A 12801-nucleotide genomic window follows, 5' to 3' on the forward strand; every position below is an offset into this window, starting at 1 on the left:
CCAGCTCAGTGGGAGAACTTCCCTGAGATGGATGGTAGTCAGGAATGGGCCTGGGATGGGAGTTTGAATGGCAGGTAGAGGAGTGAACCTTTAAGTTAGCAACTGACCTTGCATCCCCTTCCTGAGGCTGAGGGGTACCTGGGAGATGGGAGGTATTCATCTGGTGATAACAGTCAGTGCTGGTCAGATTCCTTTATGATGCTATTTCCATGCCAAGAATCATCAGAAGGGTTGGTCAGTGACCTGGGGGCCCCAGTCTCCACCCTGGGTGCCCAGAGTGCATAGGTCTCACAAGGGCCTCCTTTCCGGGTGAGCAGGAGATCGGAAGGATCTCCATTGAGATGCACGGGACCCTGGAGGACCAGCTCAACCACCTGCGGCAATATGAGAAGAGCATCGTCAACTACAAACCCAAGATCGACCAGCTGGAGGGCGACCACCAGCTCATCCAGGAGGCGCTCATCTTCGACAACAAGCACACCAACTACACCATGGAGGTGGGCACCACCAGCCTTGCTCAGAGCCCTGGATCCCCCTTCTGCTTCCCTTGGCTGGGGAAGTGGGAGTGGGGGGGGTCACCCATCATTCCAAGAAGACTGGTCGTATAATAGGATAAACCCTAGCTTTTAAGTGAGAGGATCCTCGCTTCTCCTCCCTCCTGGAGCTCCGAGTCTTCGGTCTTCAGTGTCTTTTGAATTTCCCAAGGAGCTTGCTAAGAATGCAGATTTCCAGGCTCCGTCCCAGAATTTGATTCACTAGGTCTGGGATGGGACTCGGGTATCTAAATTTTTTAACCAGTACCTGGTGATTCTGAGACTCGTGGTCACCAGACACTGGTTTGGCCTCTGCTTTTTAAATGACCTACTTGTTTTGACCATGAAGGCATGGGTGTGAGATTATAGAGTTGGATGTTCAGGGTATTACCCACTTTTTTGTCCTTTGATCTTCCCCACTGTCAATTTTGCCCTTTTTCCTGACTTGACCACGCTGGTCATTCTGGTCTCTGCTGTTCTGGGCAGAAACCATCACCCTTCTGTGCTGCCCCCTTCATCATCTGGGTCCTCTGTCCTGGTTTTCTGTCCTTGTCCTGGTTCCCCAGCGCCTGGTGACTCTGTTATTCCAGGCAGAAGGTCAGGTTTGATTGCACTGGCCATTTTGATGGTCAGGGGAGGGAGTAGGGAGGGGTGACCCAGGCCCAGGCCTGGGACCCCTTTGCTGACGGGCCTTGCCTGCCTGCAGCACATCCGTGTGGGCTGGGAGCAGCTCCTAACCACCATCGCCAGGACCATCAATGAGGTGGAGAACCAGATCCTGACCAGGGACGCCAAGGGCATCAGCCAGGAGCAGATGAATGAGTTCCGGGCCTCCTTCAACCACTTTGACCGGGTGAGCTCCACCCCTGCACTCGCTGAGGGCAGCCCCGGCCCCAGGGCCCTGGAGGGCACTGCCCAGGGCATGGGCCCACTTCCTGGGCAAGTGAGGAGGAGGAGGGGTAGGGAGGAACTGCAGTCAGCCTGCTCTGACTCTCCACCACCCCAGGCTGGCCTTAGAAGCTGTCCAAGTGTCCCATGAGCATCCCTGCTTTCCTGGAGAGAGTGCTCGTGTTGTGGGTGAAGAGAAGCCCTCAGACCCCTGACTCTTGCTCTCCTACCATGAGGAGTCACCCCCTGGGGGCAAGGCTGCCATAGCCTCGAGGGTGGGCCTGCTGTCCCTGGCTATAGGGACCATCCCCTGCCTGTGCCTGGGGACAGAGCAGAGCCTCCATCCTCCCCCAGCCCCGGGGGTAGCCTTTGGTACCCCTGGTAGAGGTATCAGAGTTACCAGAGTCCTCCTGGATTCTCATCCAATTTTGCGTGGGCTGCCCCTCTCAGTGCCTTGGGGCTTTGTGGTGGCCACAGGGGGTGGGAGCATGGGCTTGGGTGCTGCCCACCACCCCTGCCTGCTTCACTGCCCTCCAGGCACCTGGGTGGGTGGCGTCCTCCTGGAAAACCCTGCTTAGGGCATCGGGGCCAGAGGTGGGCTGGGCACTCTTCTGGGGGAGCTTCTTACCCCCACGGCTCACCATGCTTCCCTCCGGCTTACTCCCCCGGGGCAGGACAGCTGCGTGTACCGGGGAGAGAGTCCCCCTCTGGACCATGTCCGTGTGTCTAACCTTGTGCACTTTTATTTCCCTCCTCCCCCCGCCCTTCCACCCTCCACCTTCCCCATCCGCATGCCTTCGTCCCTGTCTCTCCCCACACACGCTACCCTCCACTGGGGCATGGCCCACCCCTTCCCCCTCACGGCCTCCACCTCCCTGGCACCGCATGGCTCGCTGGCTGGCGCACGGCGGCCCCAGGATCACTCCGGCACGCTGGGTCCCGAGGAGTTCAAAGCCTGCCTCATCAGCTTGGGTTATGATATTGGCAACGACCCCCAGGTACTCGCCTCCTGCATGGAGCACGCTCAGGGGTGGCGTCCGGGGCGAGAAATAACGCGTTTCTCCTTTTTTCTTTTCTCTCTCTCTCTCTGTCTGGATCTCCTTGCCTCCCTTTTCCTGTGGGCTGCGGGGCTCGTCTTCTGCTGTCCCCGCCTGGCCCCTGGCGGGCTCCTCCTCCCACTACTCCGACCTTGACCTCTGCCCTCGGTTATCTTTCGTGGGAACCTGCACGGTGCCCACCTTCTTCTCTCCTCATCGCTCTCCATCCCGTGGACGGACTTTGCATCTCGCTGCTCTGTCTTCCTCCTTCCTGTGGATATCTTCCCTGGATGTGTCTTTGCATCTCTTCCTCCTGTGTTCCTCTCCCCTTCCTGACCGCCCCTGCCACCGCTCCCCAAAACCGTACACCTCGACCTCCCCTCTGGCCATCTGTGCCCTGTCTTCCTGGCCCTTGGCCGGCCCTTTCTCCTCCTTGTGTCTTGGTGCCCCTGGCCCCACAGAAGAAGACAGGCATGATGGACACGGATGATTTCCGCGCCTGCCTTATCTCCATGGGTTACAACATGGTAACGTAAACCCCACCCTCTGCCCTGGCAAGGGGCAGCCAGCCAGATGACTGGAGAGGCCGAGTCCTGGCCGTGGTGGGCTGGAGGCCCACCCATCCCTGGAGGGGCCTCAAGATTCTGGTCCATGGGGTGTCCTGAAAGGCTGGGCCCCAGCTGTGGGGCCTGTGTGTATCCAGGAGATCTGGCCCTCTTGCCTCTCTCTGCCGGTTTCTCTTTTGATATTTACAATCGAAGTGAGCTTTTTGTTTTTTTGCTCCCATCGTGGATGGTGGGGCTGACCCCGAGGCTGCTGGGCAGGACTGTGGTGGGCACTCTGGGTGGGGGTTGTTTCAGCTCCATCTCACGTGAGGCCTGGAGAGTTCCACCTCTGTCCTGGTGATGACTTCAGCCAGGCATGCTGCCCCTTTGTTTGTTACCCCAAGCTCCTTCCCAACCTTCTCAGCTGCCTTGCCCTCATGCAGGCCTTCTGAGCAGGGCAGGGGCCTCAGCTGGGCAGCCTCAACTCCTGGCCTACCTTGCAAACTCCAGAGCCCTTGGGCCGCCCAGTGCAGGAGCAAGGGCGTGGGCTTTAGAAGCAAGGAACCTGGGAATAAATCCCAGTTCTGTCATCTCCTGCTTGGGGGCCCAGATAAGGAAGGTGAGGGGAATGCAGCCATACCATTGTAACGGTTAAATGAAGCAACTCAACGTGAGTGCGGTGCCGTGTCTGACACATAGAATGTACAGTGTGGTGGAGGCCCAAGTTCATGTCTCAGCTCTACTACCCCCTGGCTCTGTGACCTTTGGCAAGTCACTAAGCCTGTCTGGGCCTTAGGTTTCTCCTCTGGAAACATGATGAAGATAATAAAATAAATAGCTACTTCATGGTTGTGAGGACGGTTAAATGAATTTTACCCAGCACTTCAAATAGAGCCTGGTGTATAGTATATGCTGAGTGAGTGGTAGCCAGTGCTGTCCCAAGAGGAGCACAGGCAACCGTAGAGGGTGGGAAACCGAGACGACTCAGGTTGGGTCAGGGGCCCCTCTGACGGCCTCAAGCACTCTGAGCCCCAGAGGCTTCCGGTCCACAGAGAGAGGGGACTGTGGCTGACAGGCCTGGGACTGGCTTTTCCCTCCAGGGAGAGGCAGAGTTTGCCCGTATCATGAGCATCGTGGACCCCAACCGCCTGGGGGTGGTGACGTTCCAGGCCTTCATCGACTTCATGTCCCGCGAGACAGCTGATACAGACACAGCAGACCAAGTCATGGCTTCCTTCAAGATCCTGGCCGGGGATAAGGTGGGTGTGCCGTGGCGGGGGCGCCACGCGGAGCTGGGCTGAATTGGAGGGGAGGTCATGAGCAGCTTCGCTGTTCCTTCTTCCCCTGCTGAGCCTCACGGCTGTCCACCTCTACCCTTTTCTGTAACATCTGGGCATCAGCTAAGAGGTTAGGACGCTGCATTAGCTGAAGGGAGTCCCCTGCCGTGGACACTAGCATGTTGTACTTATGATGAGATACTGGTGGTGAAGTGACCGGTGGTGGAGGGCAGTCCAGTCAGATGGAGTATGTGAGCGGGTGACGGAAGGTCAGTCTGGGAACTTAAGACTCCAGCCCTGCATCGGTCTGGGCACAAGCCATGGCATGTGGATGGGAAGCAGGGAAGAAGCGTGTTTCTCATTTGTCTACCCTAGGCAGTCAGCTTCAGTTCTCACATCTCCCAAGTTCCCTGCACTGCGAGGCCCGACAGTGGGAAAGTAGGAGCATCCTGGGGGCTTTGGGGGCAGAGGGGTCTAGAGGTCAGAGTCCCTTCCTGTAAAATTCATAGGATAATCCTTAGGCCATCCTTCCTTAGCCAGCAGGGAGAGTAGTTTCTGAACTGTCTCAGTCTACGTTGAAGTAAAGACTGAACCAACAAAGAGGTTCCTAAAGCTCTTATTTATATTCAGGGACACCCTGTTAGAGTCGCAGCACTTTGGAGCTGGAAGGACCCTCAGAAACCACCTCCTTGAAGTGACTCACTTGCTCGAGGAAATCTCTGGGGCCCAGAAAGGGACTTAGACTCTTGAAGTGACTTGAGGGCCAACCTCTGTCTCCTTCAGACTGGCTCCTTAGGAGACTCTGGCAGAAGTAGGGCAAGTCCCTGAACACTTGTGAAGCTGCAGGCTCCCCAAAGATGCAGGTTCCAAGTAGACTGATGGGCAAGCCCAAGACAGGGAGGAAGCAGACATCTCAGCCTGGGAACCAGATGGGCTGGGGGAAGGTTACGATATCTATCAGTGGCAGTGATGCCCCAAACTGGAGGCTCCTGTAATTTACGAGAACTGTGTGATCTCCTCAGAGCCCAGCTGAGGGGAGTCCTACTCTTTTTCAATGGTGTTGCTAATATTGTTCCAGCCTGTGGTTGGTGCAGGGTAGAGAGATACACGAAAAGATTATAGGTGCAGTTAGCTCTTGGAATTACTTGGGAACAGGCTAAAGCAGTTACTGAAGTGAAAAACATAAGGGGATTGAAATGTATGTTATTTAAATATATATACACACATATAGATATGTACATGCCAGGGAATCGTACATATATAGATAACACTTATACATGTGTCTGTATCATATAACTTGTCATATAATTTATTTATTTACATATATGCCTGATACAGGTATGTGTAATGTACATGTTGGGATGGGGGCGGGACAGGGTACCTCACCTCCTGAGTGAGGTTCCCGACCTCCGGACTTTGCGGCCGCCCTGAGTGCATTGTTTCCGCAGAACTACATCACGGTGGACGAGCTGCGCAGAGAGCTGCCGCCGGACCAGGCTGAGTACTGCATCGCGCGAATGGCCCCCTACACCGGCCCCGACGCCGTGCCCGGTGCTCTGGACTACATGTCCTTCTCCACGGCGCTGTACGGCGAGAGTGACCTCTAACCCGCCCCGCCCGGTCCACGCCCCCGCCCTGTCGCTGTGCGAGCCCCACCCTGCGCCTCCGCTGTCCCCCCTCTCCTGCCCGGGCTTGGTTTCACGCTCTGCCTCCAGTGGGCGAGCTGGGACCCGTGTGGCATCCAGCCTCCCTGCCCGTGAAGTGACAGTTTACAAAATTATTTTCTGCAAAAAAGAAAAAAAAGTTACGTTAAAAAAAGTAAAAAAAACAAAAAAAACCACATATTTTATTATACAAAAAGTATTTTTTTCTCCACCAGACTTAAATGGAAAAGAGGAAGAATTAACTATTTGCACCGAAATGTTTTGTTTTGTTGTGACATAGGAAAATAACCAAGCACAATGTTATATCCATCCTTTTTATCGATTTTTTTTTCCTTTCTATCTGTACCATCTGCTGTATTCATTTCTCCAATCTCTTGTCCACCTTGACGTGGGAGTGGGAGGTGAGGGTAGGGGGAAATCTTGTCAAAAGGCACATTGGTGCATGTGTGTTTGCTAGCTCACTTGTCCATGAAAATATTTTATGATATTAAAGAAAATCTTTTGAAATGGCTGTTTTCTTAAGGAAGAGAATTTATGTGGCTTGGCTTCTCATTTTTGAAGTCCAGGGGTATATGTAATTACCTTCTTCATCGGCACACACTTTTTGCCCCCAAATACTGCCTATTAAAAATGGTCAGGACAAAACTGACAAGTGTGGACAACTTTGGTCCTGTTTGGCACACAGTGTTAAAGCAGCAACACTCCCATGTCAGTTCTTTGCTCCTTGCTTACTGTTTTCCAAAAGAGTGCATGGGATCAAGGATGGTGTGGGGCACCTGTACCACCCCTCATATGCTTTTGACCTTGGCACATTCAACCTTATACTTCTGTTTCGTTTTCAAGAGGAGAATGTGGTTTCCTCACAAGGCTCCTATGCGTTGAAAATAAACCCTACTTCTGTTTCTCACATCATCAAACAGCTCTGTGACATCTACATGCCCTGGTTCCTTGTATTTTTGCTGCAGGAGACACTCAGGAAGTCATCTCATCCCCTACTCTTCAGACTCTCCTGTAGACAGCAGCTGTCCAGCCTTACCTGGGAGGCTGTTGGAAATGCAGTCTCTCAGGTCTACCCCAGATCCTCTCATTAGAATCTGCCTTTAAACAAGGTCCCCAGGGGATCTATGTTTCTTCTGATTTTCCCTCCTTGCCTCTTTCCTCCTCGAGGCTTCTACTCACAGTACAGGCAGCGAGGACTGCCGGTAACGGTATCAGTAACAGTGCAGTGATTTAGAGACATAATTTAGCAATGGAAGCTGCAGGTCTGTGTTCCAGTTCTAACTGTGTCAAGGAGTAAAGCAGTTTCGTGCAGCAATAACAGGGAGTTGAGTCTGTGGAGTCTGATGGCCAGAGTTCAAACCTACAACTGCCATTCCAAAATGGATAAACTGGATACTACAGTTCTCTTATCCACTAACAGGGAGTAATAGTGCTGCTGGAAAGTTGATGCTCTAATATATAGAACTCCTAAAGTATTAGTGCATATAAATGTTAGTTGTGGTCAGTCCCACTTTAAGTTTTAAGGGATTCGCTTGAAGGATCTCTTTAAAAGAGAACTCTTATAACGTGATATAAGTCCCCTCATCTAAGAGGACTAAGACCAAATTGGGACTTATTGAACTTGGGCCAGAGATGACAGTTTTCCAGTGTAAGCCCCATTTGTCTAGGAATTAGTTCCATGAGTTCCTGGAACACCCACTGCCCTGGGAAAGAGGCAAGGCTATTCGGGAGAATGGACGTGAGGAGAGGTTGGCTTTTGCTTTGGGAACTGTAACTGCAGGTTTTCCCACTGGCTGGCAGAAAGCCATATCTGCTCAAGGTAGGTCTGCTGTGATGGCAGCTTGGTGGGGAAGACTGTGGTTTAAGAGTTGAGGAGAAGGAAATTGTTCCAACGAGAAAGTTTCTTAAACTCAGGGTGTAAGTGCATTAATAAGCCTCAATTTTTAGGGACTTCCCAGGTGGTATAGTAAAGACTCCAAGCTTCCACCGCAGGGGATGTAGGTTCGACCCTTGGTCAGAGAACTAAGACCCCATGTGCTGTGCGTCATGGCCACAATATTAAACAAAGCCCCACAAAATCCCCCTCAATTTCCAGAGGTATGATCAGTCTTTAAAAGAATGTGTAAGAGTCATTTGAACAAGGTGTGTTTATTATAGAGTTATTCCACAGTCTTCAAGGGTTTGAGTTTCTCAACGTTCAAGGGTGCTTATGTGTGCAAACGACTATAATTTTCAATCCATTAAAGGTAAAATCTTAAAATTTCATTTCTCAAGCTTTTAAGTGCATCATGGACATCTTGTTTTATTGATGATGTAATTTTTCTATAAAAATAAAAACACTTTCTATGTCTTAATCATTCATACATCATAACAGATTTAATCCTCCAGAACAACCCCGTTTGCAAACTTTGTTAAATCCCTTTAAATATTTTAAACATATTAGCAAGTTTTGATCACTCTTTTCAAGACATCAGACTCCCAACCCAGGCAGATTCAAATCCAAGCTGCAGAGTTTCACTCAGCACAAAGCAATTGAAATATTATAAATGCAGTAAATCAGGTTCCCTGGAGCAGTTCAAAGCTGTTTACTAACAATTCTCTTAGAACTCCAAAGTTGAAATTACACGTCTCATTTCAGTTACACATTGCAGATGAAAAGTCACAACGCTGTTATATGCTGGGTTCTCTCGTGTGTTCAGTCACCTTAACCCACTCGTCATGATGCATACAAAACTGCTGAACAGCACCAACGTGTTAGTACCAAGAGTTTGATTGATGAATACTTCATCTGTTTAGTTATTTCTAAAGAGGCGAGTTCAAGTCCTTTTGCTACTCATTGCTGGCTTTTGGGGTCAGAGGTTCAAGTGATATATATATATATATATATATATTTAGGAAAATACCGCTGAGGAGTCCTCTGAGCTCTATGATGGGCTGAATAATGGTCCTCACAAGATGTCCGTGTCCTAATCCCTTGGATCCTGTGACTGTCACTTTACCTGGCAAACGGGACTTTGCAGGTGTAACTGAGTTAAAGTCCTTCATGGAGACATTATTCTGGACTATCTGGGTGGGCTTTGATGAAGAGGGATGTGACGACGGAGATAGAGGTTGGAATGGCATGAGGCCAGGAGCCAAGGAACGCACTGTCTTCTAGAAGCTGGAACAGGCAAGGAGATGGAAGCCCCACTTAGAGCCTCAGTGGGAATGCCGCCCTGCTGGCCCATTTTAGGTTTCTGAACTGAGAAGATAATAAATTCGTATTTTAAGGCACTACATGTGCGGTAGTTTGTTAGTGCAGCAATAGGAAGCTAATACTTGCTTCACCATCCAGGCCTCTGGACAGGCTGGCTGCCCCCACCCCGACTCCCCCGACCCCGATGTCAGTGACTTGTGTCGTAGGCTTGAGGCTTTGGCTCAACCACCCCAGCTTCAGAGGCCTAAGCTTGTAAAACGTCAGCTCCAGGGAGGCTGCCACAGGTGCTGAGCAGAACCCCAACCCTAAAATTGCCAGTCTGCAGAGGAGGAAGACAGAGGTTTCAGATGAAACCTCCAAAGGGCCAGAATGACTATGCCCAGTGGGGGCGGTTGGGAGGTGGTTGCTGGTTAGTGGCACTGGCTGAGGGGCTGAAGGCTGTGGGCTTATCCCCTAATGGGGTAGGTGACCTCACATGGACGAGAGTCCCCCAAAGTCTCAGGCTGTTCCCTGGCCCCCAGACCAGGCCAAACTTAGGGGGACAGAAGAGAGGTAACAGCAGCGGCACTGCCACCAGAACCACTGAAGGCCCCCCATTCCACACCCCGGCGCTGGGGAAGCCTGGAGATGGGAGCTGGAAGCCCACGTCGAGGCCGAGAGGGCCCGGGGTTTACGGGACACTCAGGCGTGGTGGGATGGAGTCCTTCAGCTAAACGAAAGCTCTAGGGGCCACTTTGTGACCATCGAGGCTTTCGAAGCTCCCAGAGAGGTGGGGGAGTCCCTGCCTGAGCAAGCACAGCACAGGTGCTGTTGTGGGAACTTTGGCTAGTTATTGGACACCTTGCCAGCTTAGAAATGAAGGGGAGATGAGACTTCAGGGTGTCTCCCGAACCCAGGACCTAGGTGGCAGCCCAGCCTCAGGTTGGGACCTGCCACAGGCCCTAGGAAGCCCTGGATAAGCAGTGAGCCTGCCCTCTGTCTGTCTCAGCCCCTCCGTGTGGGGGCTTCACTCCTCTCTTGGGCCTAGCTTTCTCTGGTCATGACCCCCATGGTGGGAGAGGTCAACCCCACATGCCCTAGCGTTTTCCTTTAATAAGAGGCCAGTCCCTGTCCCTCGTTTGCAGGACCTGCTTGGCCCAGCCTGGCCTGGTCTGATGTGGTGATGCCTACCAGTCCGTGGATGAGGCTTGCGGCATTGGTCAGGCTGGGTGGGACAGATAACCCCAAAAGTGGCCTTATGAGGGCTACCTCAGTTCATCATCAATTTTATCTCTGAGATTTGGATTCAGCTTACAAACGATCTCACTTTGGAATTAATAATGTCCTAGCTACTGTTGGCCAGGTGGCAGTCATGACCTCCAGTCATGCCCTGCTCTTTAGAAGTTGGAAAGTGAGTCCTGGTTTTGTCTCAGACTTCCATTGACACCTTCTAGTAAGATCAAGCACCAGGATCAAAGTCTGCAGAATGGGTATACAGAAAGACAATCTGGAGGTCCTATTGGAGCTCTCTCATCAAAAGCTGTGCTATTAAATGCTATGGATTAAAATGGTGTGTGGAAAATGCATTTGAAGACTGGCAAGGAATTCAGAGGAGCTAGACTCCGCATTTGAGGAAGTTTTAGCAAATTTGTTTTGCTCACCTCTGCACAAGAGTGACAGATGATAAAAATGTTTAAAGACTAAAAGAGCTTTTTCAATAACTACGTTGTTGTTAGTCTCTAAGTCATGGCTGACTCTGCAACCCCATGGACTGTAGCCCGCCAGGCTCCTCTGTCCATGGGGTTTCCCAGGCTGGAGTGGGTTGTCATTTCCTTCTCCAGGGGATCTTCCTGACTCAGAGATGGAACCCACGTCTCCTGCATTGGCAGGCAAATTCTTTTTTTAAAAAAATAGATATTTGAAATACAACTTTTTTCTCATTCTAAACCAAAAGGAATGAGAGTGGCAGTAACAAACAAGATTCCACCTCTCAGTATTGTCATGTGACTGTAGCAGGCTTATATCTGAAACTCAAGGAGGAACCGACTGTATTCCAAAACACCTAAGTATACAGGTCCGAAAAATGAAGTTTTTTTTAAACTGCCACTTTCACTCCGAAGCCCATCCATCTCCTTCAGCATCTGAAGAGTAAGCACATGTTCTGCTTAGACATGTAATAAAGTGGCAAGCATGCATCACTGACATCCTAGGACAGTTGCCTGTAAAGCTCGACTTCTTAGGCTGGGCTCAGCTTCGCTTTCTCACAGGTCATCATCCAGGAAACGAGCTGTCCGAGCAACCTCTAGATGCACTGCCCAGCTGGGTCCATGACCGCCTCTGGCAGGTGACAGCAGGCATGATGACAAACTCCAAGTTAGGGCCTCCAATCAGCTTTCTAGCAAGCCAGAGGGAGGGCTTTTCAAAGCTGTAGTTACTTTTGGCAGAAGTGACATAATACTGAATATTCTCCTTTTGGTGGAAGACAATTGACTTTGCCTTTATCTTTCTGTCCTTAATATCTACTTTGTTGTTACACAATATGATGGGGATTGTTCTCACACACTTGTACCAGATCTCTGTGCCTGTTAGGCGTGTTCTTGTAACTCCTGATGTTACGTCAAATGTTCTAGTGAGACTCTGATCTTGGTTATCATAGCCATCTCTTAGTCCACCAAATTTCTCCTGACCAGCTGTATCCCATACATTGAACTTAATAGGTAGATCCTCTGTTGGTATGGAACACAGAGGATGGGACTCAACACTCAAGGTAGCTACTTACTGGAATGATAAAGCATTGTGTTACAGTTTAATTGGCTACATGTTTCTTTCTTGATGTTTATAAAAAAACTGGAGCATCTTGTTAATCTGATTCCATTTTAGAGCCAATGAAATATGGCCCACAAAAGATTACCTGTCAACTCCCCCAAACCTTCTGGATTCTATTTTTGATGAGACAACAAAAGAAAGATTCACTGGAGATTGGTACCAGGGGTTCAAAGATTCACTGGGGTTGGTACCATGCTCTCCAGAAAGAGCAATATAGAGATGTCTCACAAAGGTTCATCCTAAACCTGTTCTCTAATTTGGCAAGCTAAGAGATCACAGGCAATGTAAAACATCCATTCTTATTACTGATTGACATTTGCTTCCTTATCACCCCTCTCTAGCATCTTCCATTTCTAATTATATATATATATATAAGGGTGGGGGGGATAAACAGTCTTTATTTCACCAGCAAATAAATTCAGGTCATCTCAGGTTTGGTAACCAAACGGATCATAAGAAAACATGTTTGCTCTCAGATTTTTTAAATTGTAAAACAAAGAAAAAAAAGGGATAATGGACATATATATATACATAGGCCTTAGAAATTTATATATAAGGATAAACGTGTAAATAAATATATCTTTGTTGTTATTTAGTCACTAAGTTGTGTCTAACTGTTTGCAACCCCATGGACTCCTTCTAGACTCCTCTGTCTATGGGATTTCCCAGGCAAGAATATGGGAGTGGGTTGCCATTTCCTTCTCCATCTAATTATATTTTTCTTAGCCATCTTCAAGAGTCCTACTTTTCCAACAGAAAGTGCAGGAGAGATTTTGCAAACACTTAACACCTGGGAAGCTGGCTGGCTTCTGAAAGCAAGATATTTGAAAGATGGTTTGTGAACACTTGTAAAAAG

General features: G+C 50.0%; 1 protein-coding gene across 3 annotated transcripts in view; it reads left to right on the forward strand.

Moving 5' to 3' along the window:
• Positions 1 to 6455, forward strand: part of ACTN1 (actinin alpha 1) — a 96075-nt gene extending 89620 nt beyond the window's left edge. Inside the window, exons 17-22 of one of the 3 annotated variants that reach the window (XM_018054046.1) lie at positions 318 to 497; positions 1240 to 1386; positions 2339 to 2419; positions 2920 to 2985; positions 4104 to 4262; positions 5729 to 6453. In XM_018054046.1, coding sequence (XP_017909535.1) covers positions 318 to 497; positions 1240 to 1386; positions 2339 to 2419; positions 2920 to 2985; positions 4104 to 4262; positions 5729 to 5887 — 792 coding nt within the window. In that variant the 3' untranslated portion in view covers positions 5888 to 6453. Of the gene's footprint in view, positions 1 to 317; positions 498 to 1239; positions 1387 to 2338; positions 2420 to 2919; positions 2986 to 4103; positions 4263 to 5728 lie in introns of all 3 variants that reach the window. The other 2 variants (XM_018054045.1, XM_018054044.1) reach the window with 2 other exon arrangements.

This window comes from Capra hircus, chromosome 10, assembly GCF_001704415.2.
Source record: "Capra hircus breed San Clemente chromosome 10, ASM170441v1, whole genome shotgun sequence".
NCBI classification, from domain to species: domain Eukaryota; kingdom Metazoa; phylum Chordata; class Mammalia; order Artiodactyla; family Bovidae; genus Capra; species Capra hircus.